Source organism: Tachypleus tridentatus, chromosome 7 (genome assembly GCF_004210375.1).
Source record: "Tachypleus tridentatus isolate NWPU-2018 chromosome 7, ASM421037v1, whole genome shotgun sequence".
Taxonomy (NCBI): domain Eukaryota; kingdom Metazoa; phylum Arthropoda; class Merostomata; order Xiphosura; family Limulidae; genus Tachypleus; species Tachypleus tridentatus.
Window position 1 is genome coordinate 194276350 of NC_134831.1, and position 15477 is coordinate 194291826.

The following is a 15477-nucleotide window of genomic DNA, read 5'->3' on the forward strand; positions in this document are numbered from 1 at the left end:
TTTAAAGAAATTTTTGCATAATTTTTATTTACAGAAGTAACACAAGTTCTACTACATTGCTTTTGTTCTTTGATACAACTCCCCATTTATGATAAATTTACAAATAGAGAGAGCACTACAACAATAAATTGCTGTAGCTATGAATTATGTTGATTTTCATATAATCTATTGATTATTATGCTATAGTTCCTAGTAAAAGTTTATTTTAAGCAATAATTAAGGTTGTATCATTATGTTTTTCCATTTTTTATTCACTTTTGATAACCTTACAATACATAAATTCTAGCATGGGAGGTAGATTTCAAATATATCATTTTAGCTTCTTCAATTCTAAGCATATAAATATTTGTCCTATATATTTTTATCAAGTCAACAGCTAATATGACAGAAACAGTGACAATATTTCCTAGAAAACATGGTGTAAGTTGATAACTGTAAAGATAATTGTTGTTCTTAGTTGTCTGTCAGTACACAGTCAAAGGGCAACCAGGCTTTTCATTATTGTCTGTTGTAACAAAATACAAATCTTTTTTCTTCCTACAACTGTAAGGTTTTTATTATTATTAAAAAACATTAACCTCCAGAAAAAAATGAAGAAAGATGAGTATCATACTGATCACTTACAAATGCTTTCTGCAGTAGACCCTCTGTTGCCCAACACTTCAATTAATGACACGATTCTTATAGGTGTCAAAATTGGTTTAATAAAAGTTAAAGCTGACAGAAAAATGAAAAAAGATTACTGGATCAAAACTTTTAACAATGTTTACTCTTGTGGAATGAACCTAGATTTTGGTATCAGCAATCTTTGATGGTTAATTAGTTTCTTATGTGTGGTGTAAATTATTAATTTTTACTAATACCTTTTCTTAACACTCATTTATTTACTGATGATAATTTTTCACACTTGTTTCTATTTTTTTTTTCTTCTACTAAGCACTTTATTACTAACTGATCTTCCCTTTATGTCGTTAGTGTACTTAATGAACACCTAATGTAATTTCCCTCAAAACATTTTCACTGTTTTATTAAACAAAACCTTTGTAACCTCTTCATATCTTCATGTATCCTATCAAATAGCACAAACAAAATTAATCATATCTATAACATTTCTGGATTGTCACAATAGTCTACCATGATATTACTGTACCTTTTCTAACATTTCACATAACAAGGTCACTCCCAGTATGTCCCTGATGAAGAAAGATCTCCTTTTCAAACAAGATCAAATTATATGATTTTTTTTGTCCTTGATTTTTTTAAGTGTTTTCCTAACATCATGAATTTCATTTGTTCATGGTGCTGTATTACTTTTGTGATGTCGCCATGAACAGAAAACTCAAATAACATCCTATAGTCATGGCACCAAAGGTTTTCTTCTTTCTACCCCCTCTGTGGTATTTTGAGATAAAACTTGCTTCTCTCAAGAATGACTAGAATAGATCCTAAGTCTTAATAACTATTTAGTTGTAGAACTTGTAATTTGTTTGGTAGGTTTTCATTGCTGAATAAACAAAAATAATACTAATTACAGTGAAGAAAAACTAGTGTTCAATAAGATTACATGTAATATATTTCATTATAAAGTTATTTTACAGCTAACGTTTCTCAGAACAATATTAGATATATTCAAAATATTTCAATACTGATAAAATTTTCTAGTTTAGTGATATTTTCAGTTTTTCATATAATCTGTTTTTATTACTAGCAGTTTTCTAGTGTTTATAAGTTTGCTTGTTAAATGATAAGCAAGTTTCTTCTAAGATTTAAACAAAAAGGAACAAACTGAAATGACACTGCATCATATACCACTTTCACATCTTTATGAATTTTGTTTCGAAAACTGATCACACCAACAAACCTTATTGGATACCAAATGCAGTAGCATGAGAATTTTTAAATTAGTTTGGACGATGGTAATTAGCCTAAAGTAAATAACCAAAATATCAATAAGCAATGGGAAATTTAAACAAGATTGTTTTCATCTTTTAGTTATAAGAGAAGTTCATGAAAACACAAATACAATAATAAAAGATTAGCAAAAGAAGCCAAACCTCATAATTTCTCGTGTACATCACATTAATATACAAAACTAGTCCCACCAACATTCTTCACTGCTTTGGTCCCCACGTACGTAATACAAAATTGTGAAGACACTAAAAAGTTTCATTCAAAGAATCAAAACAAATGATGCTATGTTACAAAGGTTATGTCCATGAAATACAAAGTTTATAAAATTGTTAATAACTGTTATTTTAAGTACTGTTTTCTTTACTAAAAGATATTTCTGAGTTTCCTAACATGTTTAATCAAATACCTCTTTCACTCTGAGAAAGGCTATCAATCATTTTTCAACAAAAATCTATATCATAGTTTACATATATATTTAACTTGGAAGGAATGCAACATTTTTCTTTTCATGTTCATATTTCATAAGAATTATACATCAAATTACAAATGTTATTCCTTGTGTAAAGGAACAATCCATGGATGACTTGTCTGTAATGGCACATGTGGAACACAAAGAAAACTTTATGACAATGAATGATTATAAAACATATTAGTTCAATCACAGAGGAAGAGTGCTTTTACTCTTTTAGTCATGTTTTATTCTGCAACCATTGCCCTTGCATGACGAGAAAGCTTGCGCACACGACCACGACTACTCACTGACAGGACTTCTCGCACCTGAGAGTCAATGCTCTCATTGGTTTGACTACTTTCATACTCTTGTTCAGAGTCTTCTTGGTAACGAACTTTTTTGTTGCGTGTCTGTATCCTTCGTGACCGTCTAGAAGGAGCTTCTAAAGACTGGCTAGGGGTTAAGGCACTTCGTGTAGCTCTTGTGCTGTTACGAGTGGCAGTCCGTGAGGAACGCCTAATACCACTTTTTCTTCTTGTACTACAATAACCTTTGGTATTAGACAACTCTTGAGATTCACTTGTTCTAGATTCAGATTCAGGATCTGAGCTACAGTCAGTAGAAATTTCACCGGAGTTGGAACTATCTGATGTTAATTCACTATCACTTATATCATTATCATTAGAATCATCCGAAAAAGTAGTTTTGGAATGTGTTGCATTCCTTAGAATTCTCACATTGTATCTTGCTAATTCAGGATTAGATCTTTTAGAGTTTGAACCCCTTAACTTATCTTTAAACACTTGTCTATTCTCATTGTAATTTTTTGCTGAAGAAAGACTATCATCTGACTGTATAATTTTGTTAAACTTCTTTCTCTTTTGATAATTTTTATTTCTTGATTCATCTTCACTCTCTTCTTTTGAAGATATCATTTCATCCCAATGTTCTGCTTTTACGTATTTATTGATATTCTTTATATTTTTTTGTGAACCTTTAGGTAATTTCAAAGTTATTTCTCCATCTCTCTCTTCTTCATCACTTTGAGAATCTTCATCAAGATGAAGGTTTGCTTTCTTCTTTGCTCTTCTTGAAATTCTGTCTTCAGATGTACTGCCATCCTGACTAGTTTTGGAATCTGACAAATGTTTTCTTTTTCTTGACAACATTTGTTTTGATGCTGAGGAACTAGTTTTTTTTTCACTTTCAGTATCTGATGTGTCACTTTGATTTTCATTATAGGAACTTTCATATTTGTTTACTTTAACTTTTCTTGGCTTTAGTCTCTTTGACTTTCTATGATCCTCATCAATTAGACTGCTTCTATTTTTCAAAGACTTGTTGCTTGTGTTTTGCTTATGATACCTATGGTCATTATTTGGTGGTGCATAAACATTCTTGTTTCTCTCCATTTTTTTACTGGAAGATGGTAAATTTTCGTCATCAGATTGATCGTTATCACTATCATTAGCATCACAGGAAATATTCCTTTTGTGAAACATTGGCAAAGAAATAGGACTTTCTCTTGTGCTTGTATCAACTGAAGAACGAAGAGATCGTTTTTTCTTCACAACACCATTACTTATGTGTTTTCCTAAGTAAAAGTTACATATTTTTAGCTGGTAAAAAACAACTTTTTATTAAAAGGAAATTTAGGAATTTTTAATTTTCTTTTTGATATGCCAACTTTGCAGAAGTTTAATAGAGATTCTTACATTTGATAACAACTAAAGAAACTTGGAAATATTCTTACACTTTTATCTTAATATAAAATAATTAAAAAGTTAAATGTACAAAATTTTTATAATCACTAACTGTACTAACAAATGGAGTTCAAAGAAACGATTTTTAAAACTTCTAAATTTTACATTTTTATAAATCTTGTCTACTAGATGGTAATATTAAGAACTCTTGATTAAACCACATAAATCAAAACAAATTTAATAGTAGCAATTACAATAATAAAAGAAATTCTTTAAAATGAACTGACTAGACAAAAGCCAAAATCTAAAATTACAGGTAAGCTATGTTAGTTGGTTTTTCCTGAATACACAATTTCCCACAGATAGCCTGGCAATTACACTGTATGTGTAAATTAATAATTCAATAATACCTACCCACACATACACCTACAATATAATACACACAAATACAAAAGTAGTAATTTGAGATTGGAGTCCTCTCTACACAGGTATACAAAACATTCACCAGGGAAGGAAGAAACTCATGCTGACCACAAGCAGTGATAGCCAAACATAAGAAAAGAACAGTTCAGTTTGATGACAAAGAAAAAATTATAATAAGAGAACTAAGAACAGTGGATTAATGATAATGCCATAGTGAATTATCCTGGAAAAAGAAAAGTTTTTTTTCGACAGGATTAGAGTAAATTAGCCTATGAGATCTAGAATGTGGTCAACTATGTCAATCAAATGGGTTTAACCTCCTGAGTCCAAAACTGTCATTAAGTTTGTACTTGAAAAAAAACCAAAAAAACTCAGAGCCATTCTTTAAGCCACTATGCCATGGTTAGAAAGAAATAACAGAGCAAAACCTAAACACAAATTATCTCTAAAAACAGTAACCTAATCTTAGAATCAGGAAATCATGTGGGTACTTAGAAGGTCTAGAAAAAAAGCTTTGATCAACAATTTTTATGAAATCAGATTAAAAAAAATAAATTCTATTTACCCAAAAAATTCTTAGAGGTAGACTTGTCTTCTATTAGTTTTGAAGTAAAATTTATCTGACTATTTTCATCTAACTTCTTTTTCTCACCCTCTTTTAGGATCTGAAATCCCTTTTTTTTCTTAGAAGCTAAAACAAAAAATTATATAGAATAAAAAATCATGAGAAATAAAGAAGGTAAACCAAAATGAAAAGTCCCTAAACTTAGCATATTTTTATTTTTTTACTTCTATAAGACTGTACTGCTTATTTATATATTAATTTCAATCATCAAAAATATATTTTCTGCAAACAAGCTAAAACAAATAATTCACTTACTGTAGAGCTACCATAATGCATAAAATATAGGCAGCAAATATGTTTTATATAATAAAAATTATGCAAGACACACTTGGAAAGTTACTATTGTCTCTATTACATTCTTTCCATTAATTGAGATCAAACTATTAAAGCTTTACACTTACTTCCTTCTCCACCATTTGAAGAACTAGCTTCTCCTTCGGCAACCCAGTGGGAATGGCTGGCTGCAACACTCGTTGGTTCTTGTCGACATTGACTTGAAGCAAGATGATTTCCTGGAGGATGAGACCAATCAGCAATTGACAGCTGTAATGGCTTTCTACGATTACTGACATATTGATTGTTTCGAACCTTTTCCTCATACTTCACTGCTGAACGCCAGTCACTGATAATTCCCCTGATGTGCTCTTCAAACATTGCTGATAACCGAATGGTCATTCCATAGATCTATTGAAATATTCAAACAGGCATCACATGGCTGCACAAAACATATTTCACAATGATCAAAAATGCATGTTTGAGTAATTTATCTATTACTAAAGGCCTTATCAACACTGAATATAGCAGATATGTTGTGATTTACATATTATTATACTCTTCTTTACTTTCAATTGTAATTAAATTTGAGGAGATGCTACCAGTATCTGGCTAAAAATCCCAATTTACCTATTGTATGGCAACAACATCCAACAACATTTATGTCTCCTTGGCCAGAATCTAATCGAAAATGTTATTATTCACCTTTCATTAATAGACCAAAAATATCATAAGGTATGGTGATAATTATCAAAACACCACGAAAATAATTTCAGCTGACAAGCAAAAAATTATGGTTTTAAGGAGTTTATAATTAGACAACAATTAAAATAAAATTTAACATTTTTTACCCTTTCTCACATAATTGCAACAAAATGAATGATATGTAATCCCTTAAAAGAAAAGTGTGGCACATTACTTGAACTTTGATTTTTTTTAATATATTTTGTGGAAGAGACTTTTTAAAATTCCCAGTAAGATGCAACCTGTTAGCACATGGCCTAAAGCTTGTTAATGTTGACAATGCTACTTTTGCTTGTATTAATAAATATTCCCAAATACTGTTTAAATATAGTCTGTACCTTTGATCTCTTATTAGTATTGTAATTCCTGGAGTTTTGAAAGATAAGTCTCATATCTTTGCAGAATTCCACCGGACTGCTGTAAATTCCAGTCTGTAGCTTATTTTTAACTGAGCTAAGATCCATGGGGTTGTCAATAATATCTCTGTAGTCCTAAAACAAAAAGATATTGTACAAGAAAAAAATGTTGTGAGATTCAAGCAAGTGATACACCTTTTTACATCAACTGGCAGATCCTTACCAGAAAAGTAAAACTGATAAAGTACTACATAACCATTCTCCTTTACAATGAAAGCTTTGGAGTAGATGAGCCTTTTTAACCCAAAAAACATTTTAAGAAATTTTGATGCTTTTTAATATTTTGAAAAAAACCTATAAACTCACAGAATATTCTGATTGGTCAACTGGCTGCCTAAAAGGAGTTGAGTCTTCACATTCAAATATAAGCTCTAACAAATCAAGACACTGTTTGATCCATGTACTAGAAGTACATTCTCGAAACTGTAGAAGCTTTCGTTTACTTGGTTTATTCTCTAGGCTCTATGAGAAATAAAAATATAAAAACATACATTCAAGCTAGATTTTACTGTATTATGTAGTGATTTTTATTAATAGAAGATGAAATAAAATTCCTAAAAGTGTTTGGAGTTTATAATACCCAAATCTGGTTTGAATAGGAGTAAGTATTTTAGAAACTGTATTAACCAACATTGGCATTCTCAATATAGTAAACAGAAAAATATATTACATCATAAGTAATAACTGTTACTTAATACAATATAATTGCTTTGTTGATTGTATAATTATGATAAGCTTACCGAAGGCAATATACATATATGCCACATTTTAAGAATCCTTCAGAAAATAACTCAAAATTATCTTTTTATGAAATGTTTTATGTAGAAAGTGTAAAGAAATGATTTTTATGCATCTAAATATGATGTATTGGAATACCTTGAAGAAATTAAAAACATTTGACTTAAAATAACATTAGGGTTAAAACATCTTCCTGTTCTAAATTCAAATTATCATATCACCCTTTTTCTTCCTTTTTCACGATATTGTTTTTCAGCACTTTGGTCTTCTTCTCCATTTTCTTCATCTTCAGTGTCGGAGGTTCTGACATCATCATCATCATCATCACTCTCTGAGAGAAGGGACAGAGCCTGTCGTGCCTCCATTATTTCTTGATACAATAACATTGGATCAGTACAGTCTGAGGTTCTGAAATGTACAGAACCAGACTTTAATAAAGGGCTAATTGGATTCAACATTTTTGTTGAGTTTTAGCAAGTCGTTTTTAAGTTTCTAGTAAATAACTTCAGAATTTCAGGACATAAAGCTATAAATACTTTAGTTTATTAACATATGAGTTTACATTTATACCATATAGAGTGATATAACTCTAACATGAAGATGTAGATTTTTGAGATAGTGAGGTGTCAATTTTTTTTAAATAATTTTTTTCTAATCCTAGGAGTTTCATTTTATGGTATGAAAATAGTGAAGTAAAGTACAGTACTTTTAATTTATAGAAAATATTTAACCACCTAGAGTGCATTTCCATTTGAATCCACTTCAAGTCTGTGTTACTCAGACCAAGTACTTTCCTTATCATTATAAAACACTTCTAACCACTAATCTGTATTGATACAATCCAACATCTTGTATTAAAAATGTTTTGGTTCCTGTTTGTAATTATACCTTCTGGAATGCATTTATTTTGCATACAGTTTAGATCTAAAGGGTTGGGAAAAGATAATATAGCTAATATGAAACAAACTGGTGGATTAGGGAGCAAAAAATGATGTTGATTAAGTTGAAAAACAGCAAGAGGAAGAAAACAGTGCTTCACTCGAGTCAAAATTAAAAGAACTTGTAGATGATGCATCTCTGTCGACATGTTTGAGATGTTTTGATTCCACACTTTCTATAAACAAAGTGTTGCAAAGAGAATAGTTTTTCAGGTATTATATAAGTAAGGTGGAAACTAACATGGTTTACAAAAGGTTAAAATATTTCTATTAATGTTATTTTTATTTCCATTGTAATTTGTAGCAGAGCTGGTTGTTCAGTAGTATTTGCTAATTAGGTAACTGACACCCCCATTAATTAATTACATGTAACTATTCTCCAACAACAGAAAATTCAAGTTAAAAAATATCTGTAGGTTCTGCTTGCCACTTACCTTCTCTCTAGTCGACAGTTAAAAGAAATGGATAAACAAAAATCAACTTTTTAACTTTTCAGTTTGCACATTTAATTGTATATTAAAATAATAACACAAAAAAGTACAAACAGTACATTAGTGTGCAAAAAAATTTTGTTTTTTCTGATATACAAAAAATACCTAACTCATGTTATTAGTTTGGTCAATTTTTATTGTGCTCTGCAGTGGTATATCAAATGTATTAACGTGTAGTTTTTGCTTTCAATATGGTGAGTGACAATATTTTTTTACAATGTAAATATTAGTTTGATAATGTTTTGAATTTATACTTATAAGTTTTAGGCATCATTTCCTACAACAGGAGCTTTCAGAACGTACAGTTTTGTTTGTTTGTTGTTAAGTACAAACTTACACAATGGGCAATCTGTACTCTGCTTACCATAAGTACCAAAACCTGAATTTTAGCATTATAATCCTGCAGGTTGAGCTTTCATAAAAGTAAGCACTTATTCTCAAATAAAAAGCATGGTAAAGATAAGCTTGTAAACTTTGTGAATAAGATTGAAAAGTGTTATAGCAAGATGTTTGCTTAAATATTGATTATATTTGTAAAATGAGATTTTTCTGGTATTTTAAATAAACTAAACACTAGATTAAGCCTACTCATTAATCACAAGTGTTCAACTACCAAAAGAAAAAAAGAATATCAAGTTAAAGCAAAATTAGATTTTATGAACATCTATGTATATGAATACAATGTTTCAGTTTTTTAACAAAACCATTAAGTTTAGTTTTGTATCAATAACATTTTAAGAGTTATTTATCAGTTTTAAAAGAGTTTAGTGAAAATGTGCATAACAATCTTTTGAACATGATGACATATTTCAGTTTGCTTTGCAACAACTGTTTGTTCTGTAGTATTATTTTTTGTTAAAGATCCTGCATGTTCAATTTAAATTCTGAAGAAAAACTACAGGTAAAGCTGCTGTAAATAGCACTAAATTTTCATAAATAATTATTAATGACAGTTTTTCTGCTTGGAAAGAGTTTGTACCTAAAACAATTAACAACCTGTTTAAAAGCTTTCATTTTTAGTGTTGTTTTACCATTCTTAATTCTACTAATTTGCGATTTCCACAACTGATTTAACATGTGAAAACCTGTATTTTATACCAAATGTTCATAAATTTAAGTTACTTAGTTTATAATATTTTACTAAAGCAATATTTACACATTGTTATTGTCTCTAGGTACTTTCTTGGTAAATTTATACTTACTCAATAAAGCGAAGTAAAACTTCTGTGATAATGTTAGCTTGTTTTACAATATGACTTTTAGGTTCATTAAACTTCCTGGCATTCCTTTCAATAAACTTTACATCAAACTTCACAGCTTCCAAACGTCTAGAGGAAAAAAGAAATATACAATAGTAATAAAATTAGAATTTAAATTAAATCTCAAAGACCAAATAATTGTATATGTATGATTAACATGATTTTATCATCCAATATGTGTAGACATACATATTAAAAATAAGATTATTGGAGATAAATTACCCTTAAAAACAAAATAAAACTTTTAATTTTTTACTTCCTTGGTGCACTTTCAAAGTCAAAGAAACACATTCTTTCTAGATAGAGAAAGTTTGTTAGGTAATTAAACAATTATAGTTTGTCATTAAACTAACTCACTGTCTCTGGCTTGAAATAGAATTTGTTTGAAACAGCATGAAGGAAGTAAAAATGAAAGTTTTTATGATAATTTATCTCTAATAATCTAATTTCTCTATTTTACCAATTTCACATTATTCTCTTTTTCACATATATAAATATACATTTTATTAATTTATAAGAATGACTGAAATGTTTTATGTATATGAAGTATAACACTGTGATTAGCACCAGTGTTCATGGCAAATTCTTAGCCATTTCTCAGCACAGTAATCCTGCAAATAATTAATTCATCTATTGAGATTATTGAACAATACAGAGTCAGAAGACACATTATTTTGAAGAAAAAAGTTTTCAGCATTCAATCTGGATGTACTAAATCTCCCACAGCAAAGAATTTTGGACAGCAACAGGTTTCTCTATAATCCAATCCACAGCAATATCCTCATCCAGAAAGCAAACTCTCCATCAAAAAAACATAATAAATATGGATTTGAATTTGACGTATCCTCACATGATTCCAATAACATCTCCAAATAAATGGAAATTTCTCAAGATAAAGACGACCAAAGAAACTGCAATTACAACAAACCCATTCAATCATATTTAGATCAAGTCTCTAGATTCAGTTCCAATGGACTTTTTTGCTTTTGGATTGCTTAAACATAGTCTTTAAACTGTGGAAAATCTGAAGAAAGTGATTGAAGACTAACATTGTTGAATTGAAAATTGAAATTTTAAGCAATAGTGCAATCATGGTTATCAGACTGAGCATCACTAATCATGGAAAAAATAATTTCCTGTACAACAAGGGACCTGAAACATTATTCTTATAACAGAGTACAATTAACCTCCATAAGAATAAATGCAAAACACGGTACCTTTCAATAAGAATTTCTTAATGATATTGAAACTGCATATGATATACTAGTTTTTGATAAAAATCTTCATTTGTAAAACAGATATAATTTAATACCTGTAGAAACGATTTTCCAATCTGGCTTTAATTGTACTCAGGTCAATTGGATACTCAACTACAAGAGCATAGACAGGGTAGCGATTTAAGTCCACAGGTACTGTGAATGGTTCAGCTATAGCTAATTCAATAACCTGTTCCAGTCCTCTTGCAAGCCGATCACACTCCTGGTCTTGACCACACTTCGGCCACTCACCTGGTTTTGGAGCGTACTTCATGGCAAGTCTCTCCTCATCAGTAACATCTATACTGCCACCTTGCTCATCAGGTAATCCTGTAAATTAAAAAAAAAACAAAATAAAACTTAAATACAACCATATCGTTTAATTTGGAACCTTACGATAGTATGGTTAATATTTACAATGAAAATTGTTGGTTCTTTTCATAAAATTTGTCAAATCGCTTTTGCTTCACAAGATAATTCAAAGTTAATTTTGTTTAAAACAATATATAAAAATTGCTTAAGAAACATTTCATTGAATTATGAACATAAATGACTGATACTTGTTTAATGTTTAAAATCAAATAATTAATTAAAATATAATGTTACATATTCACAAAATTTAAAGCTTATTAAAGCTATCAAATGGATTTAACTCAACGATAACTTACATATTCTGACACCTTTGAAACATTTCAATTGTAGAACTGATTTTAAGTGCAAGCCACTGATGGCTTTAGTAAATTTTTAATTGTGTGATGTAAATTGAAGCATTCTGATTAATTATCCGATCTTAGTAATACTCTAACTCTTTAGAGTTGAACTTCATTTCTTAACTTGAAATGCTCTATTTTGTAACTTACTTTTTCTGTCAGTCTTTATAATTTTCAACACTTAAATTATGGAAGTCAAGACATTTAAAAAAAATGAAAGTAGAATTATTATTAGAATATACAGTTACTAATCTTCAAATTTGATCAGACCAACGTGAAAAATGTAACTCTCCTTCACATTCTGCTGCACTTAAATATGAGGATATCTTCACAGTCCTACAGAGAAACATATCTAAATACTTTCCCTGCTGTTAAACCTAAAATTATTATTTTCTTTTTAACTTTGATTATTCTCTCCAAAAAAGGAATTGAAAAGCATGCAACTGTTTTCTTAATAATCCTGTTTTTGGCATAAGAGCACAACATAATAACATACTTGCAATATTTGGAAACCAAGGTTACTTACATTGTGTAATAACTATGTTTCTCCAGTTTAACCCACAATGTTAGTGGGTTCACACTAAATTTTAGTTTAATGAAACAATACTAGTGTTATAAGAATTTATTTTTAGAATTTTACACCTAAAAAAACCTACGACTGAGATCTAAAGGTTCAAAATCCCAAGGGCTCATTCTTTCCATCTCTTGGTTGTCCCACATTACAAAAAAACACTGGAACATGCAATCAGGATATTCCTCTTGTAAAGGTTCTTGATGGTCAATGCTTCCAAGCCACCAAGCATCATCTATGATACACCTAAAGCGATCGGCTGTGGGAACAAAACAACAAAAATTTGAAGAGAATCCTCGATATTAGTCCATTGATCACATGCAAATATTACAGAAATAAATTTTATTTATATATATATATATATATATACTAACTTCAAAAAAAAAAAAAAAAAGCTTAAAACAGTGTTAAAAAATTCATGGAAAAGGTAAAATATTTCTAAAAGAATACTAATAGTGATATGATTTTTTTTTACTGAGATGATTATTTTATGGACACCTAAAATACTATTAACTCAATCAATACTACTTAAACATATATAAAACTTTGATGACTGTTAAAATAACTTTAAAAGTTATATTACCACAATAAAATGTAAATTAAAAATGGTTCAAAATATTAGATCTATATGTACATGTGAGTATGTATCAAAAAAAATTTTTCAAATTATCATCATTTTGTGTTTTTAATTTTCCTTCTTGAGAAAATTACTTCACTTGTTCTGTACAATGATTAGTGTACTTGTTACTTTTTTTTTTAACAAAGTTTATGTGGACACATCTGTACTTGTGATGAAATGTGCTAAAGTTTATACCTTTTTATTAAAACACAAAAAGTGTGTTAGCTCAACGAACACATTTCTTTACTGTAACATTTATTTCATACTAATAGGGCTGGAAATGGTGGATTAAATTGTAATAAGCAAGTTCTATGAAATAGCATATTTCAGTCTTTTGCTTGGGAAAAACAGGAACTAGTGGAGTGAAGGAAAACTAATGGGATGGATAGGAAAGCAAAAGAAAAACATAGTTCTTTAGTAAGGCATGTGAACAGGATAGTCTGTGGCATAAAGAGGGTAAATAGTAAGGGTTAGCTTTGAGTGTTTTCAGCTTAGTGGTCCATCAAAGCCAACACAACAAGTCCCTTGTTGTCCTTAACTAAGATGTAATGCAATATGTAATCATTGTATGTTTAAGTTATTTTAAACAAATATAGATATAAAAATAAATTGTCAATGGAGCCTACCAGCCTTCCAGTGTCGTTCCATTGCTTGATTGTAATAATAACGCAAAACTAAGAAGTCAATAACATCAGCCATATCATGGTATTTTAAAGTAAAACTTTCTCCTGTAGGATCCCCATTTTCAGGATCAATCATGACTAACTGGAGATGGCATAAACGTGGAGGGCGTATTTCATACTTTATGTCTTCTACACGAACTAGTTCTTGTTCCTTTTAGAAGAAATGAAAGGATTCAAAGTGATTACATTTTATTAGATTTAAAGTAATTTAGAATATGCACTTAAATTTTTCTCCAAACATTTCTTTTTATTGCTTGCATTCTCTTGCATGATGACCATCAAATGGTCACGTACTTTGAAGAAATATGCTAATGTCTTTTTTGTAATGACTTAAGTACACATTAAATACATAGTTATTTTTGTTTTAGTTTAGCAAGATTTTCTAGAATCTCTTTAGAATTTATCTGGCTTGAATAAAATTAGCAGTTGGTAAATATGTCTTTTAAAAATGTTAAGCACCTACCCTCAAGTTGTGTTTCCTGAAAGCCTGGTTTTTTAAACTGATATCATATATCTTTCCTTTTTTAACAGCTTTAATGTATAATTCATGTCCCTGCCGAAAATAAACCACTTCATCTCCAACTTGAGGAACATATGGAGTCTTATGAGGAATTACATCTGTGAGCCATTCCGGGGGTTTATATTCCTCAGGCACTTCTTTTATTTTTCTGTTTCTCTAAACATAAGAAATAATTATTCTAGATTTTTAAAAATTAAATGTTATCTATTTTTCAATTAAAAATGTAAATCTATTATAATTAAACAATCCAGTGGAATCTTGATATTTTAAACCCAACATTTCCACAAAGAAAAATGAACTAACTCGTTTGTTCTGTTTCCTCTTGCGTTCTTTTCTTTCCTCCTCTTCTTTGGCTTGTGTTTCTTCCTCTCCTTCATCATCTTCCTCGTTAGATTGATATCTCAGTGTTCTTGTTTTTTTTCTTGAAGTGTCTAAGCTTACACCAACATCAGCAGTCCAATCTGAATGTTCTGGTGAATCTCTAAAATAAATATATATATATATATCTTTAAGATAAAAACCTGTATATGTGACATTGTAATAAGCACATATTTCAAAATGACAAAATTTTTGGAAAACGTTTTTTGCAGATAGGCATCTAATTTTTTGTCTATTGATGAAACAATGAAGTTTTTATGTTATAGAAAGCTAATTCTACATTATTCACATAATAAAAAAAAACACAACCTCAAACCACAACAGGATTTTCCCCACACCTGTTCACTGAAGATAAATTTATACTGGTCTCTACACATTAATTGATGATGGTATAAAAATTGCACATTAAAAACATAAGAAAATTTAAAGTTCAGTACTCAAAATTCCAGTCTCTCAAGAAACCATTGGAGATACTGTAGAGATTTTTGAATAGGTTTGTTTCTCCGTTATGTTACATTGCAAGTTAGACACAGGCAACCTGCCATTATCCCCAATTTTGAATTACTAAGCAGAGGGAAAGCAACCAGTTAGCAGGATATTAAGGGATTGATTATTACTCTTATAATGTACCAATAGCTTAAAGTGCAGGAAATATTTAACAGCATTGCTCAGAATGAGTTTAGTTTATCAGCTCCAAAATCTATACCCTACCACCATGTCGATCTGAACCTGTAGAGAACTAAACAGATGTTCATGAATAAGTGTGAA

General features: G+C 29.7%; 1 protein-coding gene across 6 annotated transcripts in view; it reads right to left on the reverse strand.

Moving 5' to 3' along the window:
- Positions 1-15477, reverse strand: part of LOC143257616 (bromodomain and WD repeat-containing protein 3-like) — a 50349-nt gene continuing 34872 nt past the window's right edge. For 3 of the 6 annotated variants that reach the window (XM_076516612.1, XM_076516613.1, XM_076516611.1), the window contains 12 exons: positions 14635-14812; positions 14275-14487; positions 13755-13962; positions 12595-12768; positions 11285-11558; positions 9916-10041; positions 7506-7692; positions 6853-7008; positions 6469-6621; positions 5515-5797; positions 5054-5179; positions 1-3956 (listed from right to left, as the gene is read on the reverse strand). In XM_076516612.1, coding sequence (XP_076372727.1) covers positions 2608-3956; positions 5054-5179; positions 5515-5797; positions 6469-6621; positions 6853-7008; positions 7506-7692; positions 9916-10041; positions 11285-11558; positions 12595-12768; positions 13755-13962; positions 14275-14487; positions 14635-14812 — 3427 coding nt within the window. In that variant the 3' untranslated portion in view covers positions 1-2607. The remainder of the gene's footprint in view (positions 3957-5053; positions 5180-5514; positions 5798-6468; positions 6622-6852; positions 7009-7505; positions 7693-9915; positions 10042-11284; positions 11559-12594; positions 12769-13754; positions 13963-14274; positions 14488-14634; positions 14813-15477) is intronic. The other 3 variants (XM_076516616.1, XM_076516615.1, XM_076516614.1) reach the window with 3 other exon arrangements.